This window comes from Pyricularia oryzae, chromosome 6 (assembly GCF_000002495.2).
Source record: "Pyricularia oryzae 70-15 chromosome 6, whole genome shotgun sequence".
Taxonomy (NCBI): domain Eukaryota; kingdom Fungi; phylum Ascomycota; class Sordariomycetes; order Magnaporthales; family Pyriculariaceae; genus Pyricularia; species Pyricularia oryzae.
The window spans coordinates 2,614,341-2,636,782 of record NC_017853.1 but is presented as its reverse complement, the minus strand read 5'-3'; the positions used below and the strand labels follow the sequence as shown (position 1 = coordinate 2,636,782).

The following is a 22,442-nucleotide window of genomic DNA, read 5'->3' as shown; positions in this document are numbered from 1 at the left end:
TCTAGCCTAATTGTAGAAATTAAATGTGATCGGGCAACTGCTGCCTCAAACCCCACACCCCACTCACTATTCTGCCCCAAATTGAGGAGAATTTACCCGGTAAAATCACGATCTACCGGTACATACGTAGGGAGTACCTCATAGGAACAGTAACGTATAATCCGTCCAAACATCAAAACGTACTACGTATCTAGTTAAGAATAATCCAATTCAACAAAACCACCTCGGAGCAGTAATGAAATCGGCGCTTTATTCCATCGACTGCAATGTTGGCTCATTGAGTAAGCTTGTTGTTCCGCATCAAAGTCTTGTCAAAATTCTTGTCCAAATTCTCAACCTTGTATTTCCTGGTACGGCGGATCTTGTGTGGATCGCTTACTGTTGTATTCTACGGTGTTAAATGAGAATAACTCTGCAGAACAACCACGATGCGCCCAGAAGCCTTCTTTCACGTAAACAGCCGCAATTCAAAAGGAAAAATAGATAAATAAATATAGAAGAATCATGACCCCAGTTTAGTAGCATTACTTCATATCCTCATAAACCAAACATCGAGCCCAAAGGGCCCTTGCACTTTCACATCACGACACAATCCCGCTCTCTTGGGGGAAGACCCGTAGGAACCCCAACAGCGGGGACCCCATACCTATGCGGCCCTCCACGCCCTGCCGAGCTGGCACTACTGTTCGACTGCGGATATGATCCAGGGGCCACCCGTGCATCCGGCCGCATCCCGGGCGGCCGAATACCTGTAACAGGAGCCGCTGCCGCTGCCGTCGTTGTGCTGGCGCTAGGAGACCCTGGTGCAACTGGGCTGCTCGCCGGATGGCTCGGATGGCCCTCAGGTGGAATGTAAGCCTCCTGTTTCGACGCTTGCTCATAGGTCGGGGGACCCTCCTCGGTCGCATTCTCATCTACCGGTCTGTTCACTCTCGGCCTCGACACAACCGGAGCAGGCACTAGCGACCGGACAACCTGATTAATGGGGGCCGGCCTGGCTGCTGTTCCTGTGACAGGCACAGACACCGCCCCCGAACTTGTCCGCCGACGTCCGCCATTGCTAGCGGCGGAGCTCGTATTAGCTCCGCCTTGGTGACGTCCTTGTGCCTGTTGCTCGATATACTGCTCCGACAGCAGGCTCTCACGCTGTCTTCTTTGCTGCTCCTCGCGGTGCCGCTCATCTTCTTCTTCCTGCAGCTGCATAGCCAGGGCCAAGTCGCGGTCTTCCTGCTCCGCCATTGGGGAGCTTGGAACTTGTTGTGGCGCTGAACTGGAGGAGCCTTCGCCGCCTGAGCCACTGCGGTTGCCTCGCCGGCCCCTGGCCGTCTGCCAGCTTCCAGCAGCGTCTGAAATTGAGCCCGATGCGCTGCTATGCTTCTGCGAACCGCTTTGGGTTTTGTACTGATTTTCGCCCGCGCCACCGACAACGCGAAAATCGCCCGAGAAGAACTCGGCCCTTTCCCCAGTAGTATCCACAAGAGACTCCCACACTACTTCTGCGTGCCCCGCGTAGCCCGCATCCGTTACCAGAGTTAGAATCTCGAGAGTTTGCGGGTGTCGATACAGAGTGGAGAAGTGATCGTTGCGAAAGAGGATTGCGACAGATCCAGGTTTCATAGCCTCTGTGATCACCTCTAGACCGTACCTTGTGAGTTGCGTAGCCGACGAATCCAGGAATCCCTTGATGGTGAAAATATCTTGGTACAGACCCTGTTCCTCTTCCGTCAAGCCTCTATCCGAATTAGTAAGTCGATCCTCTAACTCCTCTTCCCGGAACAACAAATTCTGCGCATCTTCGTATGAGGCTGCGTGCCTCTTGAAGGCAGCGTAGGCCTCATCATCTTGCGATGGTATCCATCCGTGGATAAGCGGAATAGCGAAGATCGAGTAAAGCCTCATCTCCTTAGTGTCCTCGAACGTCCCCGGAACCATGTTGTCACTACGTTGGCTGGGGTGAACATGCGTGAGCGAAGTTCTCTTAAACGCATTGATCACTTCATCCGTGGGTAAAAATCGAGGGTTGACATTCATCCCCGTATGTAACCCTTTCAGGAAATCGTATAGCTCCGTGACGTCGGGAAGGGCAGCGTCTTCCGACAGTCGCCTCGGGGACATGAGTTCGTCAAACACAGCATCGAGTAAAAATGTGAGGCTTATTTGCTCACGCGATCGAAGCGTATCGGTAAGCGCCGTCTGCGAGTCTGCGGGCGTTGTGAGACTGAGCGCGTTGACAAGGGCTAGTAGGGGGCATGGGCCGTTGGCGTTTTGCACAAGTATTGGTGATGTGCGCGGGTTCTTTGCTGCATTGGCATCGTACCAGTTGATGTTCTTGATCTGATAAGTCTCGTTCTTGACTGCTCCAGAACCAGTGGCGCGTTGCGGAGCTTGGCCCTCTCTCGATGTTCGAGGTGGCAGTGGTGGACCTGGATCAGAGGACATGGCTGCACCTGAACCTGCCTGATCTGTCGAGCCAGCTTCGTGGGCATCCGTAGTAGCGGCCCGGCTCACGGGCCCGGTTCCAGTGGCGGCTTCCGGTGCGTCGTCAAAATTTTCCCATGTACTTCGCCGGGATAAATCGCCAGGGCTTGGATCGCTATCTATGAGGTTCCATTCACTCGTCTGGCTGGCGTTGGCAGCCATGTTAGGGATGACTGGCCCCTTGCCCTTGTTGCGAGTTCCAAGGTCGTCCCACGCGTGACTGCCCTCAGCCAGTTCGTCGTCAGCGCCTCCAGCAGACGGAACTGCCTTGGTGGGTGGCGGTGGCCGCGTTGCCTCACCCCATGCAGATGCATCCTCCTCCTCTGTTGAGAATGAAATCAAGGCTGGAGACCCGGGGCTGTCGTTTGGAGATGCTGTTGCCTTGGCACTGGTGGGCTGGTGGTCTTGGGAGTTGTCCGCAGCAGCAGACCAGATGTCTCTACCTAGCTCCCGATCGTCCGCACTAGAGAAAGCTAATGGCTCTTTGCGCTTCTCGATGATGTTGTTCTTCTCGTCCAGAGCCGGCCGCCATGGATTGTTACTCCCATCGCTAGGCGTGATGCTCAATTGAGAGAATGGAGCCGAGGGCGGTGTGGGTGATGTAAGTGTCACTGATGGTACGATATGGTTCGCCGAGGCTGCTGAGCCCGGTGTCGGTTTCCTCTTGAAGGGGTTTGTGTTGTGCTTTGTTACACCTGCACCGCCAGGCCTGAGGGCTTCTGGCACGTCACTTGGAAAACTCATCGTAGCCGGGCTTGTACCTCCGATCCCGGGCTGATGTCCACCATTGTTATTGCCTGTCACCTGCTGCGGGAGAAGTCTCGGGCTTTCGTCCTTCCAAACATTTTCTTCGGGGCCTTCCTGGTTGGAGAAGCTGCTTCCAGGTGTCGATGGTGCTGCGCCAGGACGAAGCACGTTTGGTACATTTGCCAGCGCGGGGTCTGGGGAAGAGCCATGTCGTTGGTGAGCATGTATCGGAATGCGGCCATTGATATCATTAGGGTCAGTGCGCCAATCTTCCCTTGCCCAGCCATCAAGTTGTGAATGGTCGTCTTGGAGCGAAGTAGACGGTCGGCTGCCACTAGCGGAGTTATCGAGGCGAGCGTCGTCGGGGAGAGCTTTTCTCGTAACCATGGTGCTCTGGTCAAGACGACCCCGTGGAGGTCGTCCGACAGGGATGTTTTTGTTTACTTTCTTTTTATGTTGTCCTGCAGCTTGGAATCTGTACGTATATATGTTGGCGATAATTTGACCGAGGACAATTCGAGGATACGCCGATGGCGGGTTCTGACGTCAGTCGTTCACCGTCGGTAGCTCATTTAAAGCGACAATCGATAGTGACAATTAACAGTTTGCGTGCGCGGCTGTTTTATCTCTCTTGGGAAACATCAATTTCAAGCAAGGTCGGTGTGCCAAAAAAAAATAATAGCCCGTTGCAATTCACCACCAAAGATGAATTAACTAGGTCGGTGAGTTAAAGAGGCACCGACAGGTTGGTTAAGTTGGTCAGTTGGTTCGGGTTGGTTCGATCGAACGAAGCAAGCACATGCAACATGCCCAGTGCCTGAGGGGGCTGAAGACTGATATGCGCCGCTCGCTTTCCTTTGCCTCCACTTGAAGAACCCTGCCCGTTAGGTACCTAGGTAGGTACCTACCTATGTTGGTAGGATAAGGCAGCTTTGCCATGCGTCCCTTCCTTTACTTGGGTACGGTCAAGATTGGATGCTTTTGCGGCGGTCCTCTTAAAGCTTGCGTCACCAGCTTGACTCCGCCAGCTGCGCGGAGGGCGGAGTGGGGGTTTGAGCTTGATCCTTGTTAGGAAACCCCCCGACCTGCAGCTGTACGAGTACCCCTCGATTACCCAAAAGGCAAATGCAATTGGTGCATCAACCACAGTGCGGTATGTATCCGGACAGTTCAGACTCGCGTTCAATGAATTATTAACCTGCAATGAGACGGACACAGCATATGCTGTAGCTTTCAACTGTGAATGTGTGCTGTTGGGTTTTGGTCCTAATTATCTGTCAACTCTGTATCGCAGAAGCAGCACTAGACTTTTTCTAGATTTTTATTCTTTTGACCAAGGTACGGAGTAGTACTTAAGTACGCAGCCATCACAGCGTAGTTAACAAGCTGGGGGAGTTAGGGAGCCAAGCAACATCCAATTTTCGAACTGTTGATTGTGGCGCAACCGTACCCATGACGTATTACGAACGTTAAGGAAGAAGAAAAACAAAGACGATCTGAGCCACTTGAAGGAAGGATTTCTATTAATGTTGCCAAGTCACATGCAGTTGCAGTACGAGAACATGTATATACGGTATGCATACACAAATTTCAGGGGACGAAAAAAAAGAGGAAGCAAACCTCCGCCGATAAACGAAAAGGAAGATTTTCAAGAGGCAACGCAACTGAGAAGAAGATGTAGAGCTTCTTCCCATACTCAAGACGAAAAGCAAGAATCAGGCGCAAAGAAGATGAACCCGCTGCCTATATCCGCGATTACCTACGTAGCTCTCATCAACTCTATCAGTAATGATATCCGTAACAAACACATGCACCCCATATCCTAGTGCCAACTAATACCGTAAAGCAGAGAGATAGCGGCCCGCCACACCCTATTAAAACCGCGTCGCCAGCTTGCTCAGCCTCTCACATGCCGGTTTTTTGAACTGATCCGCGATCTTCATCTTCTCCGGGTCCTGGAAGAACCATCCTTGCGCCTGCTCCCTTAGCTGTTGCTCCCTATGTCTCTCCACGTTGCAACGATGTGTCAGGGTGTTGACGAGCGTCACGTGCGCGTGCTTGTTGAGCTGGGCGATTTTGTGATTATTTCCTTTGAACTGTTGCCAATCGGTCGGCCGCACGAAGTAGTGCACGTTGTGCTCAGGGATCTTAACCTTGTGCGTAAACGGCGCTTGCGGCTCATCAAAGACTACATCTGGCATGGAGCTCGAGCCACCCGACATGATGGAGGAGATGAGCGGGATGATGAAGAGGAAAAGTATTGGGAGTAGGCCGAGAAGTGTTGACAAGATCCCGGCATCGGGGTCCGGTTCCCCTTCGGCCCGCGGTCGTCTCCTAGGTCGGTTTCCGCCAAATTGGTGCACACGGATTCCTGGACCACCGCCCATGTTGAAAACAAATTGCGGGCCCGTGTCGAAGCCTATTGCCAGTCAGTATGATATGGTCACCAGTCATGAATACCAATACGCCTCAACTCACCTCCAAATTGGCCAAAGCCACCGCCGCCAAAGAAGCGCCTGAACATTTCTTCCGGGCTTATTTCTTCCTCGAACCCTCCCGCAAAGCCCGGGAAGCCGCCGCCGCCACCACCACCCCCTCCGCCACCACCGGCGTTCCTCTGCGCAAACCCAGAAAACGGGTTCTGCGCCCTAGCGCTCTCGAACCTCGAGTCCGGATCAGTCCCGAAGCGGTCAAACTTTTCCCGCTTCTCCTTGTCCCCCAGCACACTAAAGGCCCGGGAGACCATCTTGAACGCCTCGTCGGCGCCCTCGTATCCGTTCTTGTCCGGATGCGTTAGGAGGGACTGCTTCCGGTACGCCCGCTTGATCTCGGCGTCCGTGCACGTCTTTGTTGTGAGCGCCAGGATGTCGTAGAATGCCGTCGGCTTGCAGCGACGGATGCGGAGTACTGCTTCTTTTTGTTCCGGGGTAAAGCTGCGTCCTTGGTTGCCCTGGTTATGATCGCGAGAGCGGGCTCCTGAGCTGCTGCTGTTGGACGTGTTCGCCCCTGTTGCTTTTGCGCTTGACATGCTGAAGGCGGGCGACGACGGAGCGCGGGGCCCGTCGTTTTATGCGATATTCTGTCGTAAAGGAAGGCTTAGGTTCGGGGATGGAGGAGGCAGGTAACTCGGACCACCACAAGGCTGGTTTGGGCCTGTATCCCGGCCTGGTTGGTCAATAATTTCGGGAGTCCGACCAAATATCTCGACAGTCACAAGATGTGAATGCGAGTAGGGTGTTGCGAAGATGCCGAGTAGTGTCGACGTGGCAGCCGCTCGGGGGGGTAGGGAAGGGCGGTCACCCCGGCGATTGAGTTGAGGTACAGGGTTGGCTACAGTGTTGGTCGTGGTCGATCGGTCGGATGAGAGCTTGCTTTTCTTGGATCTTTTGGACTCGGTGTTTGTCACGTCCTTCTGTTTCCCCAGGGCCCGGACTTTCCACTACCGAATTTCGTGGCCCGATCCCGAGCCTCGTTGCGTCAGGTGTACGCACGGATTTCGAATCCTTTGCTTTTTGTTGATTCCCGCAGGAGATGTTGGCATCGAGTATGGTGGGGGTAAAAAAGTAGTTGCCCGATGACTATTGAGGTCGGTTGCCGAGCAGTGTCATGTCATGCTTGTAGCGGATGATTTCGCCATGAACTTTTAGGTTCGTGGCCGTTTCGCAGCATCAAAAACAGAGTTCCAATAATCCCGTCGCTGCGGGACAGTTTGAAGGTGGCTGATTCGCCCGGAAGCAATCTGCGACCGCAGACATCGATGCTTAGTCACGGGGTCTCGTCACCTACCCTGGTCGATTGATAGAGCGCGGACAAACGACGTCACGTCAGGTTTGCAGGCCCAGCGCGTTGGTAGTAGCTCATGGGCCGGGCCAAGTGAGAAGAAAAATATTTGGCTTTCACCACCAGGTTGCCGGAAGCCCTCGGAATTCTTCTTTGGGCGAATAAACTTTACAAGCTGTTTTCACTGCAAGAATTCCTTTCCCAAATCTCCCTCGGAGAACGATTAATTAGTCGCCAAAATGAGCAGCACACCAACCGAAACACCACCGCTGCCCCGGAAGTCTCTGATTGAGAAGGTGGAAGCATGGGGATGTAAGCCATTCTCCACGAAAACGACCACACCAGGACGGCAGCTACCCGCCTCCGGGTATCCAGCACATGGTGTCTCTACCACCTAGAGATTTTACTGACAACGAAACACACCCACACCGAAAACAGCCTCCTCTCTTCCGCCAATGGGTATGGCGACGTTGATAACGGCCCTCCACTTCCGGCCCTTTCAACCACTACCCATGCTCCTCACCCCGGCTCTCATCTTCACATCCTATGTCACACTGAGCGGCTGGGCCATTGACGGCGCCGGCCTCAACATGGCCTGCAGCGGCCTCTACGCGCTGCTCGCCATGCGCAGGAGGCCCGCCTCGATCCGCAACAAGTTCTCGGCCAGGGGGTTCGTGCGTGGCGTCACCATCGGCCTGGGCGCTTCGAATGCCATCGCTGGCGGCTGGGTCTACTTGACCGGTGATAGGAAGAGGGAGAAGGCGGATAGGATAGCCAGGAACCGATGGGGTGGTCCAACTCCCCCCAAGTGAAGAACCAGTCTAGATGCCTCTGATAGCATGGTTATCCCGTCCCAGGTGACGAGTTATTAAATCCACTAGAGAGCTGTCCAAAACAGAAACAGCAACGTTTTGATAGGCTACCCAATTCGACCTTGGATAATTCTCACTGCGTGTTGGACTGTCGGTCGAGGTCTCCAAGTAGTTTGCACAGAACATGTTCGAACCAGTCGACTGCTTCGGATAAAAGTATTCGCAATGGACCCGGTGGTTGCCTTGGTATTTCTTACTGCTCGAAGAACACCAGCTTGACAAGGAGCTAAACAGACAAGCAGTGAGTGTTGTTTAAGTATGGAGGCAAGTGCAGGTAAGCGAGGTAGTTAGTTTGCACCATAATCAACAAATTGTATGCTGGATATTGCTGCTGGGCAGTAGAACCGACTGTTTGCTAGACTGTCAGTAACCGATTGGAAGAGCCATGGCTACTCGCAAATCCGCGTCCTCAAAATTTCCATACCGTTGTGCATGTACCATAAAAAGGTCCAGTTTGAGGTAACCATCTAAAACATGATCCACATATGCAAGGGACAAGATGCAACAAAAGAAATTTGATATTTCCACGGATGCCAAGGAATTATTTCCTAACACGCCATGTTTTGTGATGGTGAATGCTTAATAAATACAAACCAAACCAATTTCCAGCGTCCGCAACAGGAAAAAAAAAGGGGAATGCAAACAAGCAAACCATAATAAACCTTGCGGTCCTGTGAGTTGACATATCGCCCTTTTTTCTCCTATGTCGATAACATGACAAAGGCAACTCGAGAGAAGTGGGTTTTCCAATGCAAAAAGAAACAATCGAGCGGGAACAAAACCACCAGCTCTTATACCAAACTCCGGGAGACGTCTCAGCACTTGATGGTCCCCACTATATCATCTAGCAAACAAGCGACGGGGAAAACAAAGGAAAAGAAAAGAACAAAGAGCAGATGCTCTCTGCATGAGCGCAGCTTCCTGATATCATGCAAGAATCCAACGCAACATGCAATAACTTTTGCCGGAAGTGTTGCCGAATAGGTGCGCACTGTGGAACACATTCCATTTGACTGGTGAAGTCATTCAATCGATCCTTGCTTCGGTGCCCCGTATCGGATCGTAACAAAACAAGGCAAAGCACCGGCAGTAGTTCGGCCAGATGCAGGGCTTTGGTATTGATACCTTGTTGATGAAAGCGATTTTGCAGACCTTCTGGACAAAAGGTCTACGACCAATCGGTGGCAACGTTGTCCTTAATCATGGTGAGAGTGAAAAGAGCAAGGACGAGTATAGTCAGCATGACCATGCCAATCGGGCCAACCTGTGCGTAGAGAGGCTTCCTAGCAAACATGCTAGAAAGCTTGGCGTCGGCAATATCGAACATTGTGATGTAGTCGATATCGCATTCCCGTTCCTTGGGGTCGGCAAACTTGCGATACTCGTCAATGATGGCGTCGGTTTCCCACCCAGTGACTTTGCGGACCACGCCTGCAACACATCCAGTGCGGTGCTGTGAAGATTGAAATTTGTTAACCAAGGCAATCCTGCAAGTGGTGATTCGGCGGTTTGAGGAAACTCACTTTGCCGTGGTTGCAATGAACCAGTAGAGGATGGTTCTTGGGGTTTAGCACAACATTTAGAATGCTCTGCATAGTTCCCAATGAAATTGACTCCTTCTTGGTGCCCTTCATGGCGATGATGTGGTGCTTGATGTTGTTGCTTGTGAGGAAGGGCTTGAAGCCCTCCGGCGGTTCCTTCTCGACCAAAGTTCTATCAATTCAAAGTTAGCAAAATAGTTCAGTTCCGTGAAAAAGACACATGATCATCAGACTTACACAACAGTCTTGAGCTTCAGGTCCTTCATAAACGCATGGTGCTCCTGCTGAGGATAGCCAGACCGATAGACGCCCGGAACTATCATGCCAAAATTCACAGGTCTTGACGTCTTTTGCGAATCACCGGGTAGCCCGGCCTCAAGCTGCTGTAGGAAGTCCGTCCCCTTTACTGCGGTGCCGGTTCCAGTCATGACTTTGAGGTAACCGTCCTTGCCCCAGGAGCTCGGCTCCATAGGGTCAAGCCAAACATAAGGGGAGGCATAGAGAGCGGGCATAGACAACGACTTTTGCAGCTTGCAGCCACTCTGAATGCTTGTTGTAGATCCCACGCAGTCCTCCAACTCCTGCGTGGATTCTATTTCCATGATTGAATTCCTTTTGGATTGAGTCTGGGACTCAAAGTCCGGCTTTGCCTGCTCGCCGGGTTCAATAGATGATCGAGCACTTCGTCTTGATATCATAGTTCGCTCCATCTCAATATCTTGTGAGTTGCAGTCGCTGTACATCACAGAGGCTGAAGGTAGTTGATTGGTTGCGGATGGTTGACGTGAGATCGTAGAAGGGCCAGGTTCGAGAGGGACGGGTAGACGCAAATGAATAGCAGTCGTCAAAGAATCGAAAGGTCAACTGTAGTCGAGAATCGTAGTGGTTTCGATCAATAGATGTGCCCCCGTCAAGAGGTATGTGCCGGCAGGACCAGACGCCGCTCAAAGAGCACCGTTGATGGTCTTGAAGGCAGTACAACGACAGTCCAGCATCATTTTCGTTTGTTCGAGGTAGTCGGAAATGATGGAGGAAGGTGACGGGAACCGTCGAACGCAGCCGGAGCGCCCAGAGATTTTAAGACTGTGTAGCTCATACAAGTGCCAAAAGGTTTGCAGTCGATTGCAAAGGCAAGCAAGGAATAGAAAGCTTTATTTCCCCCTGGCGATGTTTTTTTGTTCGTAGGTGGGTGGTGCAAGATGTCGGAGGAAGTGCTGGATTCGAGAAAGTTGTGGTGGGGATTGGAGTCGAAAGGTCGTGTGGGGTGATATCCACTTGCGTGGTAACGCAACCTAGACGGTACCTATGGCGTGCTGGTACGTGAGGCCAAGGGTCCTGTACCTCTGGAGTTGGTACCTTACTTTGTAGGCAGACACACACACACACACACCGATTCTCCAGCGAGCGATTCTTAATTGGCCCAAAGTTTGGCCACTTGCAGCTAAAGAATGAAGTCAATCCCTGAAATGCGGGCCAGGCATACCACGTAAACAAGTTTGCTCCAGGAAGCCCCCATATGCTACGGTACGTTGTGGTGTAAGCGGGATGAGTTGACAAATCTTGGGACGTACCCTAAATCACCCGTGGTACACAAGACCAATACATACTATGTACAGTACTCACTACTGCACAAGTATCCCACCACCCTACCAAACTACCTTACGTGCAAACCTTCAGACACAGACAACTTACTACGTGGATGTATTGCTCAGAGTTCCGCGGACTGTTCCGAAATGGAACCTGGCGTTGTTTGGGAGTCAAAACACGGCTTTCCCTTGTGGATTCTGTTGCGGGGAACCAAGACAATTCTCGTTGTAGTAGCAAGTAGAACCGACAGCTGGGTGTCAAGTTGTCAACTGGCAATAAGAGAGAACACAGCTGGTGCTTCGGCAGAATGTATGTCCCCCTGGTCCCCCCCCCCCCCCCCCCCCGTTCTTTCTTGCGGGCGTAATGATGTATACGATATGTCACACTATCACTTTCCTGCCATTGTTTATTTTTATTTATTTTTTAAAATGAGGCCATGGTAATTATTTGGGTCCAGTGGCTTCCTTGTTTACATTTGTGGTGCTATTCATATTTGATGGCAACTGTCTTCAAGGTAGTTGCCGCCTTCTGCGCACCCAAGGTACATAGGTACCTAGGTACCTCACTAATCTAGGTAAGGGCCCAAAGTTCCTACCTACCGGTGCAGGGAGCAAAACCTGTCTGTCTGAGTTCAAAGAGGCCCAGCCCAGTACAGACTACCGGTACCATAGTTGCCCCCGAACGACTCGGACGAACCAAACCCCCCAGTCGAAAAAGACAACAAACATTAGTTGATGAGCCATGCACCTGGTACGTACTGTGATGATTCAATGCCTTGGCAAAACTCTGACGAATGCCAACCAAATGCCAACGACGGATTTCCCAGCACGCGAAAGATCGTCCCAGTACCTACATGTACTGCAGATGTAATGAGCAAGGCCACTGGCTGAATTTAAGAATTGGGAAACGTCCGTCTCTCCCCGCGTATCACATAAGAAGAAAAGTCGCTTGGACAAAAACGGATCAGCACTTGTATGATTTAGTCCAATCTTTGCTGGCCAACAGTTTATTTGCCCCGACAGGATGGACGTCATCTCGCGGCTCGCGGGATCCTGCCCTTTACCTGCCGTGATCCCCGTCCCGGACCTTGGCGATCGCACCTCAACTCGTCAAAGCCTCGCATGGGTCTGATGCAAGCCCAACGCGTAGCATGCTGATCCCATGACATGAAACAGGACCAATGGGAACACCGGCTCGATTTGTGCAAAAAAAAAAAAAAAAAAAAAATCGAATCGCGCACATATGGACAGGACACATTGGCAAAATGCACAGAAAATCAACTCCAGGGTTGCGATCGTCTGGGGTTCACCCGAGGGTCCCTATTCTTTTTTTTTTTTTTCTTCGTCCGCGATTGATCGGCACAGCCACTTACAGGTCTCTACAATATTGGTAATATGTAGAAGAAACAAACAGGAACCCCTCCTCGCCCATCCTTCCCCTTTTCGCCACCTCCTTTGGCCAGCATCCGACCTTTCCTTTTAGTTTGACAGCCATTCTGCAATGGTTCCTTCGTCCGGTCGCTCAATGGACTTAGCGTCAACTCGTCTCTTACTGACATCAGCCACTTTGACTAGCTTTAGGCTAGACCAATGCTAAAGACACAGAACATTGTAAATACTAGCCTGGACCTACTATAGTTCCAGACTTCAAAGAGTTGGTTTGGGTCATTTCATGTCTTTCTGGTACAATTATTGTCGTTCATCACCGCATGCCAACCACTTTCTCTTTTTTTTTTTTTTTTTTTTTTTTTACCTTTGAATCTGTCGCAGGGTTAATCGATTCATTATGACTCGGCCTGCTCCAGAGTTGCATATCAAGTCACTATATTTGGTTTTGCTCCAAGGCAAATGTTTCCCAAATGATCTCCGCTCGGCCCATTACGTGCAGGGAAAGTCACCTTGGAAAATGTCACAACACAACAAGGCGATTTGATCTTTGGGTTCGAGAAGCCTTGCCAGAATTGTTCGGTTGATTTTCTGTGAGGAGACTGCCTGAGTTTGAAATGAGATGATCAAGTAATGGATGGAGGTTCTCCGCTCTTGACATATGCTCCTTTCAGCTTCACATGGATACTTTGGGTAATATTCGTCTCAACAGACATTCGGGTATCATTAGTCTAGTATATGCAGAATCGGTCTATGTGAGATCGAGGCAAGCAGTAAGGCATACCAATCTGCCGAGTTTCCAAGGTTAAAGACTATAAGACGATGTCCATCTGACCAACCGTGCATACTCGTGCTCAAACAGCCAGCCAAACCCCGTCCATGGTCATCACTCCGCTAAGGATGTACAACCAGTGCAACAACAAGGAGGTTCCACAGCTGGTGTATGAGTAGCAGGCTGAGAAATACGGTTTTCGCCTGACTGGAGAATGCCATAAGCGCATTGTGCTCACCTGAATCCTGTGCCTTCAATCCGGTCCAGGTAATAAACCCAACTTCTGACAATGCCAGTGCGGCCGCGACTGTATACGCAAAAGCTTTGGACCTGTGCCTACCCTGCACCTGCAGTGTCTTGAATGTTTCGAGATTAACCCGAACCCATATGATAAGACTCGTGCAACATACGCTCAAAGCCATATGTACTCCATACTCCTTTGGAACAAACGTCTCATAGCCAGGGATCAGGAGCAGAGCAGAGAGTAGCAGAACAGAAAAGTCCGATGCCTTAATCTGCCGTGCGGCTACTTCTTCCTTGGCACTGTCCGCCTTCTGTGCAGCCTGTTGCGCTGATGCTGCGCGGGTAGGGCTGATCTTGAAGGTATCCTCAAACATATCGGACAGCGGATCACGTGGATCATTTGCCCTGTATCTGAATGATGGACTTTTGATATACTTCGTCCTTTCCTTCTCCTTCCTCATCCTCTCCTCACGGACCTCTTGTTCCTTTCTTGCCTCCTCCTCTCTCGATGCAAAGAAACGGCGTTGCTGTATTGGTTCTGGTTGGCTCTGTAGCAGCGCGGTACTTGAAGCCGTAGAAGGGCTCAAAGCTCTGTGGGCCATGCTAGTGGCTGGCGCAGGAGGTACTTTGAACCAAAATGGACCGTGCTTATCGTTTACAGGCGCGTCGTTGAAACTGCGCAGAGGCTGTTCGGGGGCGCTAAAGGGGTTGAATGCACGAGGTGGTAATTCGGTAGGTTGCCAGTCCATCTCTGATGCGTATTCCGTAGTCCGTAGTTTGTCATCCTGCCGACCAAAGGTTGACCCGCGGGCGTTTTCAGGGGCAAACAAGCCACCACCCTGCGACATTTGCTGACCTCGAAGCGGACCCTCTGTGAACCTTGGCCGGATTTTCGGAGGAAGGCTTTGAGTCTCAGTCTCGTCATCGCTCTCGCGCGCTGGAACTGGCGAGACCAGTACCTCATCCAACATATCAAACATGGTATCACCAGATGACTTCCTTTGGGAGGGTTGCGGAGCAGCTTCCGGTGATTTCGGTGTTGGCAAACTTTTACTACCGAAAAGGGGCGTTGTATCGACCCGAATTGAGCTCAACGCAAGTTTCGCGATCTTGAGTAGGCATGTTAGCACGTACATAGTGACGGGACAGGATCGTTATGACATACATAGAACATGACAATGCAGGCCAGAGAGTGCATCGTTAGCTGTGCATATACGGTCGAGCCATGCTCCCGTGAGAGATTGGGTATTCCCGGAGCCAGAACACGAAAGAACATGATCACAGCTTGATAGGTATACCATGTCCCGATTCCCAGCAAGTGCCTCGTGAAGCCACGCACAGTCTTGAGGAAGAAGGGGTTCCACCAGAGGCTGACTGCAGTGCTCAGAATGCTCCACTTCATAACCTTTTCTGGCTCTGGCAATAGGGAGAGTAATGATGCTAGAACTCCTAGTAGTTGTCTGACCCCAAAACTACGCAGCCAAGGGAAGTCTGCCGTTTTGGCAAGTTCGTGCATCATTCGGAAGTGCCACAGTCCTTGCATGATAAAACCTGCGAGCCACAGGTACCGTCCCACTGCAGAAAGCACGCCCAGAGGACCGGTGGCGCTTGCTTGCTCCGCAGTCCGAGCCTTTAGGCTCCGGTCAATCATCCGCCGCAAATGGTCTGTCTTGGCCGTGTAGCCGGCCTGGGCTATTCGTTCGAGGACCTTGGGTTCGCATTTAGAGCAGGTCTGAGGGTATTGCCTGTCGAGGTTATTGCGGAATTTGTAGAAGTTGCGCTCGCGGGCCTCATATTCGGGATCATCGGGATCCCCGGGCAGATATTGCGCCAAAGAGGCCGTGAACAGCCTTTGGTTTTTCAGACACTCGGCACAGAAGACATCATTATCGGGCTGGGACGCCAACAGATCTCTCATGGTTGGGGGTTTATCGTCAGTCGCTCCTGATGGCGCGGTCGCCTCGAGCGGAGGATCCGTAATCTCTCCATTCTGTATACGTACATGTCTCAGCGAAAGCTCATACTGAGGCATAAGGAGACAGGTCGACAAGAAAACCAACCTCGTCTAGGTAGTTTGTAGCCTCGCAGGAAGGACACTCGAAGCGGCGGACGCTACCATCGTTGCGCGTTGAGGTCTTCCGGCCACAATAGAAGCAAGTCAGGTAGGCCTTTGACCTGAGGCGCGGCATGGTCGTCATGTACAAATACGCATTATCGAGAGAATCCGAAGCTCTGTCCAAGATTGTGCTACTCTCGCAGATTTTCACGGCGAGAAGGCCTCGTTTCAGGTCGAGCAAGGTGTCGAGTGCCTCTCCGGTTGCAAGACAATAAATTGCTAATGATAGTGCCTCAGCTAGCGTACTGGTTGCCTGCCGGTCGCGGGGAGATTTTTGTTTAGGTGACATCAGACCCACTCTTTGACCCAGCAAACCAGGATCCGGTGTTTTGGGAAGCTCCGACTGTCGCGCTCCTGAATTCATCACAGAAATTATTTCTAGAAAATGAGCTTGATCGATCGGGGCATATTAATCGGCTTACACTTAACAATCATTGAGGATAGGAGCTCTCCTTCAACATCCTACAATGAACCGTACAATCCCCCAAACCATTCTCTCACTACTTCCAACCCTTAATTCCGCCGAGCTCCCGCCGCAGCTCGTAGATCTCGCTGGCTCCCTGCTTTCACAGTCGCGGCATCTCCTCAGCTCGCTCAAGGCAGACGAGGAGATTGCCAGGACCTATGCCTGTGCTCATATAGCATGCGACAGGTAAGCACAAGATTGAAATAAAATTACGCGCAACGTAACGCTTCCAAGTACTAACCACGCTGACGGCGCAAAGACTCAAGACCTCACTCAACCTTCCACCTATTGAGCCCCGCCCACCGATTCCGCCTCGTGTTTATAAGCGACTATACACCCACCTCGATAGCATATTGCCTAATATATCAACTCCTAATCCAAGATCTGGAGCTAGGGGCAAAAATGGAGCGTTGACGACTCCCAGCAGTGTCAGGTTCCGGGATGCATTGGCCGAGTCACCATCATCGGGCCGGCGAGGCGCCAGGGGAGAGCGTCCAACTCCAAGTAAAGAACAAACGTTAGCACAGTTTAGGTCTTCAGGCACCAGCGGCAAAGGCTCAGCAAAAATATCGGTAAATGATCGAATGGGAAGCTTAGCAAACGCATCGAGAACCGTACATCTTCCGCTATGGCTACGTCCAGCGGCCCGTTTCGTATGTGCCGATCTGGGAGAGACACGCGTGCTTCCTTTTGTTATGGCAGGCCTTGATGCGATCGTCTCGCCGCATGGAAAACCCACAGATGACGAATGGGTACAACAGAACATGACAGCGCTTTTGGCGGCTATTGTGTTCTACTCCACACGCGCGGCAGCCAACAACGCATCAAATGCTGCCGGTAACGCCGAGGTGGCTGCCGCGGGAAGTTTGAGCAACGAGCAGTATAAGGCTATCGAGAAACGTCTTCTGAGTGCCATGGCAAAAGCACGTCAAGAAGTTGTCGTGCCTGGCGCTTATGGTGGGTCATCTGGTCATCCCGGTCAGGAGGCCAACGCCGATGGAAACAGCAAAAATGATGGCTGGTCTCAATGGACTGAGATAAAGCCTAGAGGGCTCAAGCAAGCGTTAATGATGGTCAATGACCGTAAGTGGCTCGAGGATGACTGGTTCCGCGGCATAGACGATTTAGCAGATGCTCAGGTCCTGGCCGATACTCACAGTACAGGCAACGTCGCCAATGATGGCGTTCAGCTTCACAAGGCCGACACAATGCTACAAGAAAGACACGACTATCTTAGCGAGAGGAGACGACGGGACTATCGCATCTGGAAAGCTCAGATTCTCAAAAAGATCTCTGCCCTAGAGCAGACATCCATAATTCCTATGGAGGTTGATTCATGAAGATTAACATTGGACCGAGACCTTTGAGATGAAAACTCGATCATGGCATCTGGAGGAACGAGCTCAAGCGAGTAGCCCATGGTCGTGTATCTAAACTCCAACAGCCTGGAAACATTTGATGGCATCAACGATACTCTCGTCCAAAGTCCGCCACTTGATGCCCAAGATCTTGTTCGTCTCGGAGTTGTCGAAGCGGTAGCGCTTGTCTTCCGGCATGATGTCACCACCCTTGACATCGCTAGGCGGGAGTTTGTCGGCGTACTTGTCTCCAAAGTGCTTCTTGGTCACCTCATATATTTCGCGGTTGCTGAAGGTGCCCGCTGTCGTGAAAAGACGCTTTCCGCCTGCTTCGGGGACCTCCATGGCGCGGATGTGAGCTTCTGCAACATCGCGCACGTCGATCCAGATAAACGCCAGGCCCGTGTCCGGAATGGCGTTGTCCTCCTTCCACTTTCCGCGCAGCAGACTCACGATGCGCTCATTCGACGTGTTCACGGATTCGAGATTGGTGAAATAGGGAACCACGGGTCCCAAAACCATGGGCGGGTTGATTGTAGCAAGGTCGAACTTGACATCCGAGGCCGGGTCGCGGACAAAGGCCCAAGCTGCTTCCTCTGCCAACTTCTTGGATGCTCTGTATGCATTGGGTTTGTCGTTCGGGTTCGAAAGCGCCTTCTCCAGAGTGATGGGGTTCCACGAGGATTCGTCGAACACAGTGTTAGGGTCCGTCGCGCGGTTCGGGTCGACAACGGCGGCAAACGACGACGTGATCACCACCCGCTTGACGCCAGGGGCGGAGCGAGCTATCGCCTTGAGAATGCCAGTGGTCCCGATCACGGCGGGATCGATGAGCTCCTTTGGGTCGCCTGGCGATGGTCAGTCGACATTGTCACTCCCAGAGTGACAGTCTAGGACTTACCGATGTTGAAGTGGAAGGGGGACGCAGTGTGGAGAACAAGCTCGATGCCCGGCATCTTTACCACTTCGTCGAACGCATCCGGCTTGGCAATGTCTGGAACGATGGCAATATCCAGCGCATCCTTGTCAACGTTGGGGTGCGCATCGCGGATGATCTTGGCCTTCTCTTCACTCCGCACGGTTGTGATGACCTTGTAGCCCTTCTCGAGGAGCTGGTCAAGCGTGTGGGCTGAGGTGGTCAAGGTTTGTCAGTCGTCTTGGGACTCGTATTTATCAAAATATGCCTGAGTTCTCCTCAATTCTTATGGTTGACATACCTGCTATGAAGCCAGACCCGCCTAGATTAGAGTTTCCAAGTCAGTCATGAGAACTACGTTCTACGGCATTTGCATGCTTCGTATTTTATGGCGAGATCCGTGCGGGGATTTAGCTACCTGTGAGGAGAACCTTGGGTTTTGAGCTCATGGTGACGAGGAGCAGTTGCTGTCAGACTGATTTCGAGTGCAGTGAAGTACGACTAGAGACTAGGGAATTCACACAATCAAATGGTTGAGATAAGACACTTTATGTTCGGAATTATCACCAGCAAACTGACGCGGAGACAGGTCGTCACGTCATCTATCTATGCCATCGCCCAGTACTATTGTAGACTAATGATTGACCCGCATAAACGCACCGGATGCGGGATGCGGACAGCGAGCGGGGGAAGTGGAGAGCTCCCTGAGCTCCAGCTCGCCTCTTCCAATGATGCACCTCCAACTTCCTTACTAAGGTTAACTCAATCATCCGGATTTCGGACTGTGACGAAACGGAGACCCGAATGATAGCGCTGGCGTTCAGAGGAAACGGTAACAGCTCGAGTTTTGGGATCAAGGCACAAGGGAAACTCACCTCCCTTGATACGGAATATTCGGTACAACTCGAGACCGTTTCGCTTGTAAATCTAGACGTTGTGTTCCCAAAAGAACGGGGTTTCAAAGAACTCTGAAGATAACTGGTCGATATGCAGCACTTAACGGGCGAGAAATAGCGAAGTTCAAAACGCTAAATTTTTATTTTCGACCATATCCAGTAACCTGCCGGCGCTCACAAGCCTGTCTGCCGCACCTTGGGGCAAATATCTGTGCAGCATTGCGCTCACTTGCGCAAACCGGAGTCAGAGGTTGCGAGTGATGCAAGTCCACGAGGATCTGGCGCGAGATGGCGACCACAGAAGGGCGGGTGCTATGCAGCGAGACCAGGGGCATGGCAGTGTTCCTTCAAGTCCGCAGTTTACAGCTCAAGTCACAGCTGCGGATCCCGTGCTGCCTATCGACGTACCTATGAAGAGCTGATGGTGGTCGATCTCGAGTACCCTCAATCTGCAGTTGATAGTCGGCGAGGGCCAAACAGTCGCAGCTATAGGCGAAAGAATTCGAGCCCGTATGCCATTGGTGGGTCTGCTTGAGTTTCCATGCCCCAGCCGGCCGCGGACGATGAGGATGTATTTGTTGGCAGGAGACTTTATGACAGCGGACCATGGCCATGAGCAGGCTTAGGCCATCAGTATGAACAGTTGGGGTATAGCAATTTCAGGTCGGGCTAAGACAGCTATGGGCAATCGAATCTCACCTGGGCCACGATGTTCGTGATAAATGATGATCAGTACACGAGATGCCAATTCATAGCCCTAGATATAAGCTTAGCGATGATAAGAACCCAAGAAGGGAAAAGAATTACGTTGGGCAATTGCCAAGGAGGGTAGGTAATGCTTCCAAGGTCAGTAGGGTGGCCAAAGTCTCGTTGACGATAGACCATCCTAGGCAGTCGCAGTGCTAAGAGAGGGGTTTCAAGAATCAATGCTGTAACTGGCAGTCATACACCTGGCAGACTGCGTAATCCATCTTGTGTATTTGCTCTCATCCGATATCCATGCTATGGACATCGGTGCAGCCACCTAGAAGTACAGTCAACAGTATGACTCGACTGGACAGTCCAACGTCTGTCGTGTTATGGACAGAAAAAGAACGATGAGAAGTAGGCGTGCATGTGATCTATACCAACAAATGCCCTGCCACTTTGCCATATCGGTATCAAGTTTATATATGTCAAATTGCATGGCCCGCCAATAATACCCTCTAGTGACAAAAGAAGCCGCTCCAAACGCCAGTCCCAACAATGACCTTGAACTATGCTCGTAATTTCATAGACATTCTTTTGTCTTTATCTCACAAGAAATAGTCCCCTGGGCCTCTACGCCCGGCAGGGACGTGACGCTGTTCATCAGGCACTGCGGAGAATATGCTGAACTTTGTGTTCAGGTCACGGTCGACTGCCATGATTGAGGCAACGTTGCCGCACCTGTAACAATAGTTTGGCGCGGACCAGACAGTGACGACGGACTTCTGGGGAAAGTGGTACTGTATGGCGAGAAGCGTAAGTGTCGGCATGAAGCAAATGCTAAGAACCTGAAGACCGGCGGAGAGTACTGAACATACCTTGTAACCCTCGTTCACAAGTTGGTGAGCTCGCGCAATAGTCTGCAACCTGTTGACATGGTTGAACTCGGTAGCAACCTTGTCACCGAACAGCCACCCGGCACCACGCGGACTGACAGCCCAAGTGTCGATATCTTCCGGGTCGCTCCAGACCAGATCGCAGAAGGCACCCTCGTGAGGAATCTCCTGCGCTCTTGCTACAACTCGGATTTGATCGATGGTCCGGATCTCTGGAGACAGGCCACCATGAACACAGAGCACTGAACCGTCTACAATAGCAGCAAGCACTAAGAAATCAAAGACTTGGCAACAAGCCTTCCACACCGAGGCGTTGCCGTATTTCTGTTGGCATTCTTCATAAAAGCCGTATACCTGAGTGATTTGTCGAGACTCGTGGTTGCCACGAACAAGAACTATACGATCAGGGTATCTAGGGGGCGGCGGTGTTAGTCAGAGTCATGATGAAAAGAAAACTAGGTAGACATCGATACTGGCTGGTGGTTGCAGTCGGGTAAGAGCTTACTTTGCTTTTAAGCACATGAGCAATGTGAAAGTCTCTAGACTGAAGTATCCACGGTCGACAAAATCACCCAGGAAAACAAAGCGGGTGTCGGCCGCTGGTGAAGGCGCAGCAGTAGACTTTTCCGAGGTGGCATCTGCTGGCTGGGCCGGTTGATCTGCGCTGTCACCGCCACCCTCCTCGGTTGCGCCGCCCGCGCTGGAGCTTCGAATCCTCTTTCTCAGCTTGGGATCCGTGATTTCTGTTGGTGGCTCGAGGTCTTCTGATGTGATGACCGTTGTTGCGGTCTGGGGAGCTTGCACGCTCGTCTCGCCTGGCATTCCTCCGGCCACACGGAAAAGCTCAAGCAGGTCGTAGAACTGCCCATGTATGTCTCCACAGATCACAACGGGTGTGACGACGGGTTGGATGTTGGACTCTGCAAGTGTTTACAGCCTTGTTAGTTAAAGTAAGACCCCGGTTGATAGGAGCGCCAGGACCGCGACGGATTGCTTGAAGCATTGTCACAGGGATCGCCATACCCTCCATAAGGACCTCCTTCACCATTTCGCAAAGCTGTTTCATCACCGCCTCTGGAAGATAATGGCATCGCTTTGCTTCTTCCAGCCATTCGTCCAAGCCCGCTCCCGGGCGCAGGTTTGCCGGCCCGGGCTTCGGCACGGTAGAAGCCATGGTATCGTTGCGGTCTTCGTATCGGAGCTGGTAGCTGGTGTCCCAGGTTGCTGAGGGTTGCGACAGCAGAGTTGAGAGTTTTGAATCGATGCTAGGGTCTAACCAACTTTAGTCGTTGGCTGGCCGTCACGTAGTACGAAGCCTCAAAAGCTTCTCAGCTGCTTTCGCTGTTTCGTGGAACGTGTCGATGGGCTACTCTCCCGGTCACTGGCGAGGTATATCAAGATAGGGGCGAACCCTACAGCGGTCTGGTTGCCTTCGGCGGGGTTGGTGAATGGGAACTGGGACTGTGTTTGCGGGCAGATCTCGCTGCCGTGCGCGTCAAGCGAAGCTCTTCGAGCAAGGAGAGCGCCTAAGTGCAATGCTAACAATTGGAATATTATCGGCGCTTTCCAGTTTGACGTAGAGAACAATGAGGTTAACGCGGGCGACAGCAGTTTGGGTTCATATTACCTACTGTACCACGCAGGCGCCTCTCCACATGGACAGGTCGGGTGGGGAAAAGAATGCTGACTGTGATTGGCTACC

At 51.8% G+C, this 22,442-nt stretch overlaps 8 protein-coding genes across 8 annotated transcripts; 2 read left to right on the top strand and 6 right to left on the bottom strand.

Annotated features, from left to right (window-relative positions):
* Nucleotides 1-197: 197 nt before the first annotated feature.
* Nucleotides 198-4,082, bottom strand: MGG_03906 (uncharacterized protein). Its single transcript, XM_003719920.1, has one exon. The coding sequence runs from the start codon at nt 3,610-3,612 to the stop codon at nt 577-579; it is 3,036 nt and encodes a 1,011-aa protein (XP_003719968.1). The 5' UTR covers nt 3,613-4,082; the 3' UTR covers nt 198-576.
* A 643-nt stretch (nt 4,083-4,725) lies between these two features.
* MGG_03907 (uncharacterized protein) lies at nt 4,726-6,936 on the bottom strand. Its single transcript, XM_003719919.1, has 2 exons — nt 5,704-6,936; nt 4,726-5,644 (listed from the first exon to the last, which is right to left on the bottom strand). The coding sequence occupies exons 1-2, from the start codon at nt 6,251-6,253 to the stop codon at nt 5,100-5,102; spliced, it is 1,095 nt and encodes a 364-aa protein (XP_003719967.1). The 5' UTR covers nt 6,254-6,936; the 3' UTR covers nt 4,726-5,099.
* A 104-nt stretch (nt 6,937-7,040) lies between these two features.
* MGG_03908 (uncharacterized protein) lies at nt 7,041-8,256 on the top strand. Its single transcript, XM_003719918.1, has 2 exons — nt 7,041-7,317; nt 7,444-8,256. The coding sequence occupies exons 1-2, from the start codon at nt 7,245-7,247 to the stop codon at nt 7,815-7,817; spliced, it is 447 nt and encodes a 148-aa protein (XP_003719966.1). The 5' UTR covers nt 7,041-7,244; the 3' UTR covers nt 7,818-8,256.
* A 63-nt stretch (nt 8,257-8,319) lies between these two features.
* On the bottom strand, nt 8,320-10,601 carry MGG_12093 (tyrosine-protein phosphatase SIW14). Its single transcript, XM_003719917.1, has 3 exons — nt 9,656-10,601; nt 9,401-9,590; nt 8,320-9,330 (listed from the first exon to the last, which is right to left on the bottom strand). The coding sequence occupies exons 1-3, from the start codon at nt 10,159-10,161 to the stop codon at nt 9,046-9,048; spliced, it is 981 nt and encodes a 326-aa protein (XP_003719965.1). The 5' UTR covers nt 10,162-10,601; the 3' UTR covers nt 8,320-9,045.
* Nucleotides 10,602-13,013: 2,412 nt separating this feature from the next.
* MGG_12094 (uncharacterized protein) lies at nt 13,014-15,716 on the bottom strand. The gene is made up of 3 exons (XM_003719916.1): nt 15,466-15,716; nt 14,571-15,395; nt 13,014-14,514 (listed from the first exon to the last, which is right to left on the bottom strand). Exons 1-3 carry the CDS (start codon nt 15,601-15,603, stop codon nt 13,285-13,287), a joined length of 2,193 nt encoding a protein of 730 aa, XP_003719964.1. The 5' UTR covers nt 15,604-15,716; the 3' UTR covers nt 13,014-13,284.
* A 173-nt stretch (nt 15,717-15,889) lies between these two features.
* On the top strand, nt 15,890-18,928 carry MGG_03910 (uncharacterized protein). Its single transcript, XM_003719914.1, has 2 exons — nt 15,890-16,173; nt 16,247-18,928. The coding sequence occupies exons 1-2, from the start codon at nt 15,989-15,991 to the stop codon at nt 17,325-17,327; spliced, it is 1,266 nt and encodes a 421-aa protein (XP_003719962.1). The 5' UTR covers nt 15,890-15,988; the 3' UTR covers nt 17,328-18,928.
* MGG_12095 (NADPH-dependent methylglyoxal reductase GRE2) lies at nt 17,164-18,851 on the bottom strand. The gene is made up of 4 exons (XM_003719915.1): nt 18,680-18,851; nt 18,563-18,583; nt 18,247-18,474; nt 17,164-18,193 (listed from the first exon to the last, which is right to left on the bottom strand). Exons 1-4 carry the CDS (start codon nt 18,708-18,710, stop codon nt 17,418-17,420), a joined length of 1,056 nt encoding a protein of 351 aa, XP_003719963.1. The 5' UTR covers nt 18,711-18,851; the 3' UTR covers nt 17,164-17,417.
* A 1,112-nt stretch (nt 18,929-20,040) lies between the features above and the next one.
* MGG_03911 (serine/threonine-protein phosphatase ppe1) lies at nt 20,041-22,349 on the bottom strand. The gene is made up of 4 exons (XM_003719913.1): nt 21,764-22,349; nt 21,246-21,660; nt 20,723-21,152; nt 20,041-20,644 (listed from the first exon to the last, which is right to left on the bottom strand). The coding sequence occupies exons 1-4, from the start codon at nt 21,912-21,914 to the stop codon at nt 20,453-20,455; spliced, it is 1,188 nt and encodes a 395-aa protein (XP_003719961.1). The 5' UTR covers nt 21,915-22,349; the 3' UTR covers nt 20,041-20,452.
* Nucleotides 22,350-22,442: the final 93 nt, after the last annotated feature.